Below are 14,555 nucleotides of genomic sequence, written 5' to 3' on the forward strand. Positions count from 1 at the left end.
GATGGACCCTCTTGCAGCACCCGGGACACACAGCAGCCTCTGCCAGAACCTCTGTGGGGAGACGGTGGTCACCGGAGCCGGAGCCAGCTCCCCCCGAGGGCCCCCTACTACCCTGGGCCCCCTGGGCCACTGGGCCAGGCTGCCCGGAGGATACCGTCATGACGGCGGCAAACTTGTCCTCACTGGAGGGGGCCGTGCTCTGGCAGGCAGCCTGGATCTCGCGGACGGTGCCGTGCAGGTCGTCCAGGTCGCCGGTCAGAGCCCGCTGGTTCACTGCAGGGGGTGTCAGGGCCTCGTGGGGCCACACGCCCACCCAGCGGCAGGGCCCGCCTCCCACCCACCGCCCAGCCTACCTTTGGCCGCCAGGGGCACCGTGGGCAGGTCCTGCGCGAAGCCCAGGAGCTCGGGGAAGTGCTGGCTCAGCGATTTGGCGAGGATGTGCAGGAAGGTGAGCTTCCCGTCCACGGTCTTGGTGGAGTTCAGCTGCGAGTGACCCCAACACACACCCTCCTCAGGCCCGTCAGCTTGCTGACCACGCGGGACCAGGCATCCCAGCCCGGCTTCTCTCAGACCCGCCTCAGTCCCTGCCCTCAGCGCGACTCCGACACTCAGAACCCCACTGCTGTGTTCCGTCCTCCGGGGTCTTACCTGCTGGGGTGCCACAGGCCCTCCGGGAGCCTGGAGGTTCCCTGCCCAACTCTCTGGGGTCCCGGGAACCAGGCAGGGAGAGGCAGGCCCCAGGTTTCTCTGTCCTTGAGCATTTGCCTTGTCAGCAGGCAGAGCCCAAGCCTCCCTGACTCCCCGGGTTGGGGGGGTGCGAGGGGGCGGGGAGCATCACTCCCAGGCCTGCCCTCTTGTGGTTTTCCGAAGCGTCTGTGGCCCTGCTGAGCCTCAGACATCCTAAACCAGTGGTTGGCAAGCCACGGCTCGAGAGCCACATGCGGCTCTTTGGCCCCTTGCGTGTGGCCACGAAGTTTCAGTCGCACTGTACGTGCGCGCCCGCACGTGGTGTTTTGTGGAAGAGCCACACTCAAGGGGCCGCAGTTTGCCGACCACTGGCCTAAACCATTTCTACCTGCAAGTGGAGTTTTTCTTCCTCTTTTGTTAAACGGCAAAAGGCTCCCTGGGGAGACCTCCCAGGAACACTGGGGGGAGGGCTGGGTACTCATGTTTCTGATCCCAGATCTTGGGGTGGGGTGGCTGGGCTGACAGTGTGGGAGCTGTTGGGGGTACAGAACCTGCCAGGTGGGCGCTCCCCTTCCACTTGGAGTCTCCCCTCCCTGATCCCCCCCACATAGTTCCAGACCTGGAGGCTTGGCATGGAGCAGCACCCTCCCTCCCCCCAACCTTTGCCGCAGTCACATCCTGGCCCCTGGGCGGCCGCGGCTCCTCCTGGGAAAGGCCCCCTGGGTGCTGATGTTCCCTCCTCTGCTCTGCGGCCGCCCTGCCCCCCCCGCCCTGCCCCCCTGCCCCCCATGCCCCCCCGCCCGCCCTCAATGGCAGAGCAAGACAAGCCCCTCACCTCCGTCAGGAAGTTGATTTTGAAGCCTGTGGTCTTGTTGGTTTTGGGCTGTCCGTCGTTGAGATAGTTGCCCATGGCCAACACGAACTGTGGAAAGGAAGGTGGGCGGGCAGGTGCTCCTCCACCCCTCACCCCCTGGCCCTCAGCCCCTGGCCCTCACCCCCTGGCCCTCAGCCCCTGGCCCTCACCCCTGGCCCATGGCGGGAGCCCCAGGGGCAGAGGGGCAGATCGGTGACGGGGTGGGGGGGGTGCGCGCTGACCTCCAGGATCTTGGCGAGCTTTCGGCTGTTCTTGAGCTCCAGGGAGGCCTGGCGCAGGCACTCCAGGCTGGCCTGGATCTCCTCCGTCTTCTCCTGCAGCGTGGCCTGGAAGTGGAGGCTGCGCAGGCGGGTTTTGTAATCCGGAACCGACAGCATCTGCCGCGAAGGCCGGGCCGGAGTCATCCATCGGCCGGCACCGCCAGGAGAACCACCGCCCCATCGCAGCCTGGGGTCCCGGCTGGCTGCGGGGCCAGGTGTTCCCTTAGGACAGTAAGCCGGGCCCCTAGGGCCATGGTGGGCAAAGCGCGGCTTGTGAGCCACATGCGGCTCTTTGGCCCCTTGAATGTGGCTCTTCCACAAAATACCACGTGCGGGCGTGCACATACAGTGCGATTGAAACTTCGTGGTCCATGCGCAGAAGTCAGTATTTTGTGGAAGAGTCACACTCAAGGGGCCAAAGAGCCGCATGTGGCTCGCAAGCCGTGGTTTGCGGAGCCGCAGTTTGCCGACCACTGCCCTAGGGTCACGGGTATCCCATCTAGCTGGAGCCCAATGGAGCTGGCTCATAAAGGTGTAAATTGGCTGGTTGCCCTGCAACCTATGAACCAGGAGGTCATGGTCAGAGCACATGCCCGGGTTGTGGGCTCCATCCCCTCTTCGTGCAAGAGGCAGCTGATCAATGCTTCTCTCTCATCATTGATTTTCTATCTCTCTCTCCCTTCCTCTCAATATATTTTTTTAAAAAAAGAAAGAAAAGAAAGGTATAAACTGGTACTCAGAGGTGTGAGCGTGGGGGCGCATGTGGAGCAGGACCGACGGCCCCCCGGACTTCGGGAAGCCGGGATGGAGCGGGCGGCGCACCTGCAGGACGAACTGGTCGGGCTCGCTGAGGCGGCCGGGCGCCTCGCGGAAGGCCTGGTAGCGCAGCTCCTCGTCGGCGTCCGGCGCGAAGAGCAGCAGCTGCGCCAGGTGCGCGGGCTCCAGCCGCCCCGGCTCCATGCTCATCAGCACCTGCCGCAGCTCGGCCGGGCTCAGCTTCAGGTGCGCCAGCAGGATGGCTGCGGGGGCGCTCGGGTGAGCCGGGCGGGGCCTGGACATCCGCCTGAGCTGCTGGGTGGGCCCGGGGGTGGGGGGAGGACCAGGGCGGGCAGGAGCCGGGAGAGGTGGGCAAGGCGGGGTTCTCCGGGAGAGAGATCTGGAGCTGAGCGGGCCTGGCGATGGGGCCAAGGAACCTAGGAAGGGGCCTGGAAGCGGGACCAGAACCCGGCCAACAAGAGGGCGGACCTATGGGGGGGCCGGTCCGTACCTACCCAGGGGGGACCTGGCAGGATGTGGGAGCTGGGAGGGGCCTCTGCCCCGCTGGATGGCAGGAGTATGGGGGGGGGGAACGGGGGGGGGCTGGGAAGGGGGTTACAGCCTAATTTCTGTTTCCCGTCAGGGCGGCCGCCCCCTGCCCCCCGCAGCCCGGGGCCCCCGCCCCTCACAGGTGTTGTAGGCCTTCTTGTGGGACAGGACCTCCACCACCTCCCTCTTCCTGAAGGGCTCGGGCCTGGGCACGGGCTCTGGGAGGGAAATGACGGTTGAGCGAGGGAGTCCAGGCAAGGCTGCTGTGAGAGGACGCGGGGGGGGGGGGGTGGCCACCCCCACCGCCCAGGCGCCCCCTTTCCGTGGCCAAGACCGAATCAGCTCTGGGCCCCACTTGTGCACTCTCGGGCCCAGCCTAGCACTCAGCATGCACGGCGCGTCCCTCCCGTCCTCTCTGCCCGCCTGGCGGGACTGAGCTGCCCGGGTGAGGGGACCAACCCCTCTGGGACTTGCAGATGCCTCCTGGGTGGACACGGCCTTTCTCTGCCATCCGGGGACCACTGTCCACACAGGATCCCTGGATCCCTGCAACCCCCTCCCCACCCCCCCAACAACTACAGGGAGGGGCACAGAGAGGGCAAGGGGAGGGGCTGGGACACAGTGAGTGAACGGACCAGTGCAGTCCTCGGGGGCTCAGAGCCCTGGGCTGTCCCCGAGGGCAGTGGGTGGGTTGCCACTGCGACCCTGGGATGGGGGACCCCCGGGGCCCTCAGGCCACTCACTAGCCGGTTTCTGGGTGCCGAAGTGGAGCTCCAGGTCGAGGTATTTCACCATGTCACTCAGCTTATCATAGTCAGAGTCCTCCCCCAACTGCAAGGGAGGGCGGCTTGCAGTGAGAAGGAGTCCGGCAGCTGGGCTGCTGCCCCCCCCAGCCCCCACCCCCCCGCAGGGAGAGCCCCCTCGGGCGCTGGGATAAACCCAGGGCGGCCTGCAGAGAAGCCACATCACCCGCTCTCAGGTGCGAGCCGCTCCTCTGCTGGCCAATCACACGCTCGCCTGGAACCCCCAGCAGAGGCTTGCACTGTGTGGGGTGGGGCTGCAGGGCTGCAAAGGGGCCAGAGCCCCCAGGGGGTCTTCAAGGTGGCTGAGGGGTCTGGCCCTGCTTTGAGGTGTCCTTTGCAGGGAGTGAGCTGCCCCGTGTCCCTGATGCCGGGAAACGGAGCCAGGGAAATGCCGGGGGGCGGGGGGGTTGGCTAGACGCTGGACAGGGCCTCGTCCTCAATGCTGCTGCCCAGGCCACCCCCCTGCACATGGCCCCGGGGCCTCAGGCTGCCTACCTGACCCCAGATGGTGCCCTCCGAGTTCTCCACCTGCTCCCACCGAAGGCGCTTGACGCTCATGTGGCTGGTCTCGCTGCGGCGGTGGCCCAGGCCCCGGGACAGCATGGGGGGGGCACAGGGCACGGGTGGGGGCAGGGGTGGCGGGGGCGGTGGAGGGACCGGGTGGCTGAGTTGGGTGAGGGGCTTGGCCAGAGTCTGAGTGGGACCCCGGGGACCGTCCGGGGTGCGGGAGCTGGGCTTGGGGTCGTGGAAGGGCAGGGGTGGCGGCGGCGGGGGGCTGAGCGGGGGCGGGGGGATGTGGTCCGACATGGAGGAGTAGGTGAGGGAGCTGCCCTCCTCGCTGCTGCTGATGCACTCGCTGGCGCTGCTCCGCTCGTTGGTGACAAAGCTGCCCTGGTCGTCCTCATGGAAGCTCATCTGATGGGGACAGGGCAGGTGAGGGGGACCGGGCTGGGCCCGGGACAGCGGAGCAAGGGGCAAGCAGCGTGGGCAGCCTGGGCAGGGGATGGGACAGCCCAGGGACAAGGATGGGCTGGGCTGGTGGGAAGCCTGAGGCGGAGGGAGGGGTGGCCTGACAGTGTGTGTGTTGGGGGGAGCCTAGCACAGGAGGAGGTAACCGGAGACCAGGCCTATGTGCAGCCTCGGGTATGTACTGAGTGTCATACTTGAATCAAAGGGTGGGATAGCCCTGGCCCGTTTGGCTCAGGGGTCCCGGGTTCAAGTCCAGTCAGGGCACATGCCCGGGACGCGGGCTCGATGCCCAGTGTGGGGCGTGCAGGAGGCAGCCGATCCATGATTCGCTCATCATTGATGTTCTAGCTCTCTCTCTCCCTCTCCCTTCCTCTCTGAAATCAATTAAAATGTGTTTGTTTGTTTTTTAAGGGTGGGCTAGCTCAAGCCAGGGCGGGGGGGGGTGTGGGGGGGGTGGCTTGGGACAGGACCCAGGGCAGCGGGCTCTTGCAGGCCTCAGGGACCCTGCTCCCCTTGGAGACACCCCTTCACCCCCGCCCCCGGGCCTCCTCCCCCCACGCTCACCTCCTCGTAGTCGTTCTCGGGGCTCAGGAAGTCGTCCACCATGGTGACCCGCGGGCCCAGCTGCTCGCTCAGGGCGTCCAGGAAGCGGTCGGTGTCCCGGCTCCGCGCGGGCCCGGAGGCGGTGAAGAGCTTCCTGCGGCTGGGCTGGCGGCCCAGGTCCGGGCTGGGGGGGCTGTCGGGGTGCAGGGACCCGGGGCCTGGCTGCGGGGAGGGCGCCCTGCTGCTGTCCAGGCTGGCGTAGGGGTGGGACTCGGAGCTGCTGGGGGAGGCCGGGCCCTCGGAGCACAGCGGGTAGTAGCAGGGGGAGGGCCGGAGCCGCTCGCTGGGCCAGGAGATGCCGGACAGGGTCCTGGGCCCTGGGGTGGGGGAGGGCGCGTGAGGACCCAGCTTCACTCAGTGCCTGGGCTCCAGTGCAGGCTGGAGGGGAGGGCCCGGGGCAGGTTGCTGTGTGTCCCTGGGACCTTCCTTTCCCTCTCTGGACACGGCACAGAAAAACCGTGGGACCCCGCTCCCCCTGCTCTTCCCTGAGGGGGACCGAAGGTTCGAGGTGGGGGCACTGCCTAGGACAGGACAGACCCAGGGCCTCCTGGGAGTGACACCGGGGTGCCACTGGGCCCCACTGCACACAGCTCCGAGGGCCAAGGAGCCTTCTCCAGGCCCGGACCCAGGGTCATGGGCACCTCCCACACCCGCAGGCCCTCGGCTCCCAGGAGCGTCGCCAGGGGTCCTGCCTTCTGCACTTCAGCAGAGTTATCATGTGTGTGTGTGTATGTGTGTGTGTGTGAGTGTGTGCAAGAGTGTGAGTGTGTGAGTGTGAGTGTGTGTGACAGTGTGTGCGAGTGTGTGTGTGAGTGTGCGAGTGTGTGTGAGAGTGTGTGTGTGTGTGAGTGCGTGAGAGTGTGTGTGTGAGAGTGTTAGAGTGTGTGTGTGATTGAGTGTATGAGTGTGTGTGTGTGTGTGAGTGTGTGAGAGTGTTAGAGTGTGTGTGTGATTGAGTGTATGATTATGTGTGTGAGTGTGTGTGAGTGTGTGTGTGAAAGTGTGTGTGTGTGAGTGTTAGTGTGTGTGAGTGAATGAGTGTGTGTGTGAGTGTGTGTGAAAGTGTGTGTGTGTGAGAGTGTTAGAGTGTGTGTGATTGAGTGTATGAGTGTGTGTGTGTGTGTGTGAGAGTGTTAGAGTGTGTGTGATTGAGTGTATGAGTGTGTGTGTGAGTGTGTGTGAAAGTGTGTGTGTGTTAGTGTGTGTGAGTGAGTGTATGAGTGTGTGTGTGTGAGTGTTAGTGTGTGTGAGTGAGTGTATGAGTGTGTGTGTGTGCATGTGTGTGTGAGTGTGTGTGAGTGTGTGTGTGAGTGTTAGTGTGTGTGAGTGAGTGTATGAGTGTGTGTGTGTGTTAGTGTGTGTGAGTGAGTGTATGAGTGTGTGTGTGAGTGTGTGTGTGCGTGTGAGTGTGTGTGAGAGAGTGTGTGTGTGTGAGTGTGTGTGTGTGTGAGTGTGTGTGTGTGTGAGTGAGTGTATGAGTGTGTGTGTGTGTGTGTGTGTGTCCTGTGAGCAACCACCTTTCCGGCTGTGCGGTTCCCAGAGCGAGGCCGCTCTTACCTGTTACCCAGCAGCCACGTGCTGGCCGGGGCTCCTTTGGGGGCAGGCCTCTGCTTTTCTAGATCCACAGCAGGGGTGAGGCTCAGAGGGGACGCGGAGGGACAAAGACAACCCTGACCTTGATGGCCCCTCGCCGTGGAGGCTGCTGTGGTCCCGGAACTCAAGCCCATGGCCATGGAGCAGAGAGGGGGCTCCAGGGTTGGGCCTGGAGGCGGGCCAGCACCCAGCCAGCCGGGTGGGTAGAGCCCGTGCTGCCCTCAGGAGCGGGCGGCGGAGCGCCTACCTGCTGTGCCGGCCGGGCTGGGCGCTGGGGGGGAGGCTCGGGATCTGGAGGTGGACCCCCTCCTCCCTCCGAAGTTGCTGCTTAGCCTGGACTCCAGCTCCGCATACACAGCCGACATCTGCGGACAAGGAGGCGGGAGAGTCCAGCACCCTCCCTCCCCCACGTGACCCTCAGGTGGCCTCGCGGGCCAGGCCTGGGTGGTCCGAGAAGCAGGGATCTGCCGGGCCAGTGTGGCTCAGTGGTTGAGCGTCGACCTATGAACCTGGAGGTCATGGTTCAATTCCCGGTCAGGGCACATGCCCGGGTTGCGAGCTCGATCCTCGTGTAGGAGGCAGCCAATCCATGATTCTCTCTCATCATTCACATTTCTAACTCTCCCTCTCCCTTCCTCTCTGAAATCAATAAAAATACATTTTAACAAAAGAAAGAGCCCTAGCTGGCTTGGCTCAGTGGATAGAGCGTCGGCCTGCAGACTTAAGGGTCCCAGTTCAATTCCGGTCAGGGCACATGCCAGGTTGGGGGCTTGATCCCCAGTAGGGGGAGTGCAGGAGGCAGCCGGTCAATGATTCTCTCTCATCACTGATGTTTCTATCTCTCTCTCCCTCTCCCTTCCTTTCTGAAATCAATAAAAATATATTTTAAAACAAACAAATAAATAAAAACTGAAAAAAAGAAGCAGGGATCTGCCCCGGCCCCCCACGACACCACCAGGCGGGCACAGAGGTCTCACCATCTTGGGGTTGGGGGTCTCGGGGAGGGATGTGCCGTCGCCTGCCTGGCGCTCGCCCGGGATCAGAGGAAGAGGCACCTCAGGGCAGTCACTGGGACCTGCTGGGAGTCGGGGGCAGGAGGAGGGCAGAGTCAGGCACCAGCCAGACGAGGGGGCCCAGGAGAAAGAACCCGCTACCCGCTAGCCCTGCAGCCCAGGACGGCCGCCGCTCAGCCTGGGTCCCGGGGTTTCTCACTTGCAGGTGGGGAAACAGCCCAGGCCTCGCCCTCGAACCCTCTCCTGCTGCTGGGTCTGGCCCTGGGCCTACCGCAGGCGAGGCCGGCCTCCAGGCCCTGGGACCGCAGGCTGCGGCGGCACATGGAGGAGGCCCGCAGGGAGCTCCGCGGCTGGGGCTCGGGCACCGGCTCCGGCTCCGGCTCCAGGTCCAGCTCCGGCTCCAGGTCCAGCTCCGGCTCCGTCTCTGCTGTGGGACACGAAGGGGAGGTGGGCCCTTGCCCCTCAGCCAGACGAGGAGCAGCCAAACACAGGGAGGGCGAGGGCAGCAGCTGTGCCAGTCTGTGCCCCAGCCCTGCCTGGCTCTAGAACAGCTATGGAGGGGAAGCCTGGGGTGAGAGAGCGGTGCCAGGACAGGAGCAGGGATGGCGCCAGCCTGAGAATGGAGGGGGGAGGTGGCCACAGGGCCTTTTCTCATGAAACGAGCCTAGGGCCCCATCATCAAGGCCTCACCTCCTAGCACTGCTGCCTTAGGGACTGACGGGGTGGGAAGGAAGGTTCCAGGTCTAGGCAGATGTGTGAGACACCTGCACCCCGTTTCTTGCTAAAACCCTGGCCCCTCCCCCTGCTCACGGTGTGCCCCTGGGACTAGGGCTGGTGGGCACATGAGGGCCAGCACGTGGAGCTGCAGGCTGGGACCAGCAGGGGCAGAGCGGCTAAAACAAAGGCCCAGGATTTGCATCCCGTGGCTGAAACAATGAAGTGCATGGTGTCGTGGGCTCACGGGCACTGACTGGTGTCTGTGCCCAGCCAGGTGTGACCCAGCTGCACGCCCACAATCCGGGTCTGCAAACAGCGGCCACACGCGCTTCTCAATCTGTGACACGCTTCCTGAGGTGCCACACAGCCACCGAGACACAGGTGGTGAGCTGGGGGGGGGGGGGGTCTAAGGCTGCATTTGCTCCTTAAAGCTGGGAAGGCACATCCGTGAGGCCAAGCGTGGAGCCAGCTGTGTGTGTTGGGTATCAGCGTGGCACGTGGGCACATCTGTGTGTGGGGGGCCCAGGTCCTCTCTAATACAGTGGGGCCTTGACTTACGAATTTAATTCGTTCCGTGACGGAGCTCATAACTCAAATCACTCGTATGTCAAATCAATTGAGAACGAGTGAGACACGTGATGCTGGGCTGATGTTGTGGTGTTCACTGTGACGTTCGCTGCGCCAACTAGCGGTGGGGTATCTGAAGCTGGCTCATAACCCGAATTTTAGCTCGCAACTCAAAGCAAAAAATCGGCCGAGAGATGGCTCATATCTTGAAAAACTCGTTAGTCGGGACACTCGTAAGTCAAGGCCCCACTGTACCTAGCAGGTGAGAACAGGTGCCTGGGTGGGGTAGGGGCTGCTCACCTGGTGGGGCAGGGGGCGGGGCTGGGGAAGGGCTGCTCACCTGATGGGGCAGGGGGCGGGGCTGGGGGGAGGGCTGCTCACCTGATGGGGCAGGGGGTGGGGCTTGGGGAGGGCTGCTCACCTGATGGGGCAGGGGGGCAGGCTGGGGGGAGGGCTGCTCACCGGTCATGGCGGTGTAGCCCAGGAAACATGCGATCTTCTCATGGCAGAGCTCCTGCTCCTCGTAAGTCAGCAGCTGGTAGACGAACTGCCAGAGCACCTGCTTGGCGGGCGTGTCCAGCACCGGGTAGAGGTCGACGATGAGGGTGTCGATGTTCCTGGGGGAGGCGCAGGAGCCAGGGGTTCACTACTCAGGGCCTCACCTTAGGGAATGGGGTGGGGACGGATAAGGGGGGCACTTCCAGGCCACAGAGTTCGGGCTCCTGCCCTGCCCCCCTTCCCACTGCCAAGACAGAGAGCTGGGTGGGAAGGCAGGCCTGGGGACAACTGCCCAGATTCAAGTCCTGCCTCCACCACGTACCAGCCAAGTGACCTTTCTCAGGTTACTTAGCTCTCTGCCTCAGTTTCCTCATCTGTGAAATGGGGATAAAAATGACACCTCTTGCCCAGAGCTGTTGTGAAGGTTGGAATGCATGGCGTGCATTGGGAAAGCCGAGCCACTGAGCCGGGGATCAGCAATTGACGGCCTGTGGGCCCAAATCTGTGTTTGTGAAGCAAGTTCTATTGGAACAAGGCCTGCCTGTTTGCTTACAGATTGTCTATGGCTGTTTGCAAGCTACCACAGTGGAGTTGAATAGTTTCAATGCAGACTGTATGGCCCCAAAAGCCTGAAATATTGACTCTCCAGCCCCTCACAGAAATAGTGTGCTGACCTCTGCATTATGTGGAAAAAGTAAAACTGTGTCCTCACACAGGACCTGGCATAAAGATGAACTCCAGGTGGGTAAAAACCGAAGCGTGAAGATACCATTCTAAACTTAGCAGAAGAGAAAGCAGGAAAACATCTCTTGAGCTGCAATGGTTCTCAACCTGTGGGTCGCGACCCCTGAAAATACATCCTGCATATCAGATATTTACATGACGATTCATAACAGTAGCAAAATTAGTTATGAAGTAGCAACGAAAATAATTTTATGGTTGGGGGTCACCACATGAGGAACTGTATTAAAGGGTCGCAGCATTAAGAAGGTTGAGAACCACTAGAGGCAAGGAAGGACTTCGTAAAATGTCAATACTAACAGAAGTGGCAAATGGGAGGTGATAGGGACAATATTCAAAACCAACAAGGAACCAGTACCTCACATATACACAGAACTCCTGCAAATCCACAAGAACAAAAAGCCCAATAAAACAAAAATGGACAACAGGTCTGAACAGGTAACTTATGGAAAAGAAAATGAAAAAAGTTAATGAGGATATTAAAGGATGTCTAAAATAATTAGTAAGTAAAAACCCTTGCCAGGCTGGCGTGGCTCAGTGGTTGAGTGTTACCTATGAACCAGGAGGTCATAGTTTGATTCCCGGGCAGGGCACATGCCCAGGTTTCGGGCTCCATCCCCAGTGGGGGGCGTGCAGGAGGCAGCCGATCCATGATTCTCTCTCATCATGGATGTTTCTCTCTCCTCTCCCTTCCTCTCCAAAATCAATAAAAGTATATTTTTAAATAAAAACCAAATAAGATGTGACTTTATGACCAAAAAGACCAGCAAAAATAGACAGCTGGATAGTGCCATATGGCGGCGAGGACCCGGGGCTGGGGGAGCCCTCCTGCACCGCTGGTGCGGGTAAAACCAGCGCCGGGAAGCAGTTCGGCACAGCCTTGTCAAGCTCAGTAAACAAATACCTTAGCATCCAGCAATTTCGTCTCAGACATAAATTTCAATGAATGGTTCACAGCTCCCCGGGGATGAGCACAGAGACGTTCGGCACAGTGTTACTGCGCTGGAGCCGCGGGCGGCGGCCCCGTGTCCGCCGCAGGCGAGATAAAGAGAGGAGACAGTGGCTGCGGGCCCAGGGAACGTGGCTGCAGTGGAAACAGTGCGTTCAATGTCCGCAGAGCCACGTGGACAGATGCAGAGACAGGGCACTTGGTGGGAGAACAGCCAGACACAGAATGCAGCACAGAGCACATGATGATGTGAAATAAAAACACCACGCTGCCCTGACTGGTTTGGCTCAGTGGATAGAGCACTGGCCTGCGGACTGGAGGGTCCCAGGTTCGATTCTGGTCAAGGGCATAAACCTTGGTTGCAGGCACATCCCCAGTAGGGGGTGTGCAGGAGGCAGCTGATCGATGTTTCTCTCTCACTGATGTTTCTAACTCTCTATCCCTTTCCCTTCCTCTCTGTAAAATATCAATAAAATATATTTTAAGAAAAACAAAAAACACCATGCAGAACAGCAATGCCCATTGTTCAAGAACATCTTCAGAGGAAACGGTGCCCAGTAAACGCCGGGAGGGGCAAGGGAGAGGGGGTGGGGCCAAAAGGAAATGAAAGGCAGAAGCACCCACACGTCCATCAATTGATGGGTGGACCAACATAATGTGTTCTGTCCATGCAATGGAATAGTCTCAGCCATAAAAAAGAAACGAAGTAGATGCTATAACTTGGATGAACGTTGACAACACTCTAAGGCAGCGGTTCTCAACCCGTGGGTCACAACCCCTTTGGGGGTCGAACGACCCTTTCACAGGGGTCGCCTAAGACCATGGGAAAACACATATATAATTACATATTGTTTTTGTGATTAACCACTGTGCTTTAATCATGTTCAATTTGTAACAATGAAAATACATCCTGCATAACAGATATTTACATTATGATTCATAACAGTAGCAACATTACAGTTATGAAGTAGCAACAAAAATAATTTTATGGTTGGAGGTCACCACAACATGAGGAACTGCATTAAAGGGTCGAGGCATTAGGAAGGTTGAGAACCACTGCCCTAAGGGAAAGAAGTAGACACAAAAATCCACATATTGTACCATTCTGTTCATGTAAAATGAACAGGGAAATGATAGAGACAGCCCTAACCCATTTGGCTCACTGGATAGAGCGTCGGCCTGCGGACTGAAGGGTCCCAGGTTCGATTCCGGTCAAGGGCATGTACCTTGGTTGCAGGCACATCCCCAGTAGGGGGTGTGCAGGAGGCAGCTGATCGGTGTTTCTCTCTCATTGATGTTTCTAACTCTCTATCCCTCTCCCTTTCTCTCTGTAAAAAATCTATAAAATATATTTTTTTAAAAAGACAGCCCAGCTGGTGTGGCTCAGTGGTTGAGTGTCGATCTATGAACCAGGTCACAGTTTGATTCTGGGTTAGAGCACATGCCCGGGTTGCCGGCTTGATCCCCAGTGTGGGGTGTGCAAGAGGCAGCCGATCAATTTTTTTCTCTCATCATGGATGCTTCTCTCTCCCCCTCTCCCTTCCTTTCTGAAATCAATAAAAATACATTTTAAAAGAAGAAATTATAGAGACAGAAAGCGGGTTAATGGTTGTGCCCGGTGGGCAGGAGCAGAGAAGGCGGGCGACGGTGAAAGCGTGCAGGGTTCTTTTCAAGGTGATGAACATGTTCTAAAATTGAGTGTGTTTAGTGTGAACATACTAAAAACCAGCGCACTGAAGTCACACTCAGCTGGAGGAATTGCACAGCACGTGAAATATGTCTCAATACAACTCTTTAAACAAAAAGAGGAAAAGGATGAACAAGTGAGGAGCTTTGCACAGACCATGGCTGAGGAGGGTGATAACGCAGCCTGCTGCCCCTGAAGGTGCAAAAAGAAAAAGAAAGATACCCAACCACCCCCAACGCGGGCCCCGGGCGCTGGGCATCTTGGGGCCTTGCTGACCCTGGAGGCACCATCCCTGTGAGGGTCCCACCATCAACGCTGCAGGTGACCAGTCTACTCACGTTGCAGACCAGGCTGTCACCTGCCCAGCTCAGGGGCCAGGAGGTTCCAGAGGCAGAGTTTGCTCTGGGGCAGCCCAACTGTCCTCACCTGGGGACCCCTGCTTCCAGCTGCTGCTTTCTTTGAGCCTCCCCAGGAGAAGGGGGCGAGGAGGCTGAGCAGGTGAGTGGGGGCAGGATTTGGGGCCCACCCAGGGCAGGTCCCCACCCCTGCTCCGGCCTGGCCACCTGTGCTGGAAGAAGCTCTCAAGGGCCCGGCAGACCCCGTAGCGCTCGGGAGGCGTGAGCAGGCGCTCCAGCTGCTGGCTGAAGGTCCTCCCCTGCACGCGGATGCTCGCCGGCAGGATGTCCGCCACCCACTGCAGGGAGGTGAGCGCCGCCGACGGGCTGGAGGAATCCAGAGAATCGGAGTCTGCAGGGTCACAGGCAGGAGAGGCCCGGGTGACCCGGCGTCCCCAGGCCCGGGGCCCTCCTGCCTGGGTGTGGCTGTGGGCACCCTGCATCAGGAGGCACATCTGCGGCCGCAGCTGGGGATGGAGGGAGAGCCGGGCAGGTGCCTGAGACGGTCCCACTGGGGTCCACAGCACCAAGGGGGGATGCTGCGGGTTTGGGGGGTAAGCAGAGGGGGCCCCCAGGGTCTCTGTGGAGTGGGGGTCTCACCGCTGGGGAACGGGACGAGCCCCTCCTCTACCACCAGGGTGGGCATCGCGCCACTGCCCTGCAGCATGGACACCACCTTGTCATGGGAGCAGTTCCTGCCAAGCAGAGATGGCCCGGGAGGGCCTGGCCAGGTGAGCCCCGTCCACGGCCGCCCACCGGACACCCCTCCCCCCACCCGTCCTGGCTGCAGAGGCCACTCAGCAAGTCCCCAGCAGGGCCTCTCCTGCCAGGTCCTCTCCGCAGGAGCAGCTCCAGGGCACAGAAGGGCTGGCACCCATCCCACCCACCCCCAGG

The 14,555-nt window shown here is 60.5% G+C and overlaps 1 protein-coding gene across 6 annotated transcripts in view; it reads right to left on the reverse strand.

The window, feature by feature from the left end:
• Positions 1 to 14,555, reverse strand: part of GRID2IP (Grid2 interacting protein) — a 30,519-nt gene that overhangs the window by 2,100 nt on the left and 13,864 nt on the right. For 2 of the 6 annotated variants that reach the window (XM_059699322.1, XM_059699320.1), the window contains 15 exons: positions 14,262 to 14,356; positions 13,830 to 14,013; positions 9,854 to 10,008; positions 8,379 to 8,531; positions 8,072 to 8,169; positions 7,342 to 7,459; positions 5,463 to 5,818; positions 4,425 to 4,844; positions 3,870 to 3,957; positions 3,267 to 3,344; positions 2,644 to 2,840; positions 1,783 to 1,938; positions 1,523 to 1,609; positions 354 to 483; positions 155 to 273 (listed from right to left, as the gene is read on the reverse strand). In XM_059699322.1, coding sequence (XP_059555305.1) covers positions 155 to 273; positions 354 to 483; positions 1,523 to 1,609; positions 1,783 to 1,938; positions 2,644 to 2,840; positions 3,267 to 3,344; positions 3,870 to 3,957; positions 4,425 to 4,844; positions 5,463 to 5,818; positions 7,342 to 7,459; positions 8,072 to 8,169; positions 8,379 to 8,531; positions 9,854 to 10,008; positions 13,830 to 14,013; positions 14,262 to 14,356 — 2,434 coding nt within the window. Of the gene's footprint in view, positions 1 to 154; positions 274 to 353; positions 484 to 1,522; positions 1,610 to 1,782; positions 1,939 to 2,643; positions 2,841 to 3,266; positions 3,345 to 3,869; positions 3,958 to 4,424; positions 4,845 to 5,462; positions 5,819 to 7,341; positions 7,460 to 8,071; positions 8,173 to 8,378; positions 8,535 to 9,853; positions 10,009 to 13,829; positions 14,014 to 14,261; positions 14,357 to 14,555 lie in introns of all 6 variants that reach the window. The other 4 variants (XM_059699321.1, XM_059699318.1, XM_059699319.1 and 1 more) reach the window with 3 other exon arrangements.

This window comes from Myotis daubentonii, chromosome 5, assembly GCF_963259705.1.
Source record: "Myotis daubentonii chromosome 5, mMyoDau2.1, whole genome shotgun sequence".
Classification (NCBI taxonomy): Eukaryota; Metazoa; Chordata; class Mammalia; order Chiroptera; family Vespertilionidae; genus Myotis; species Myotis daubentonii.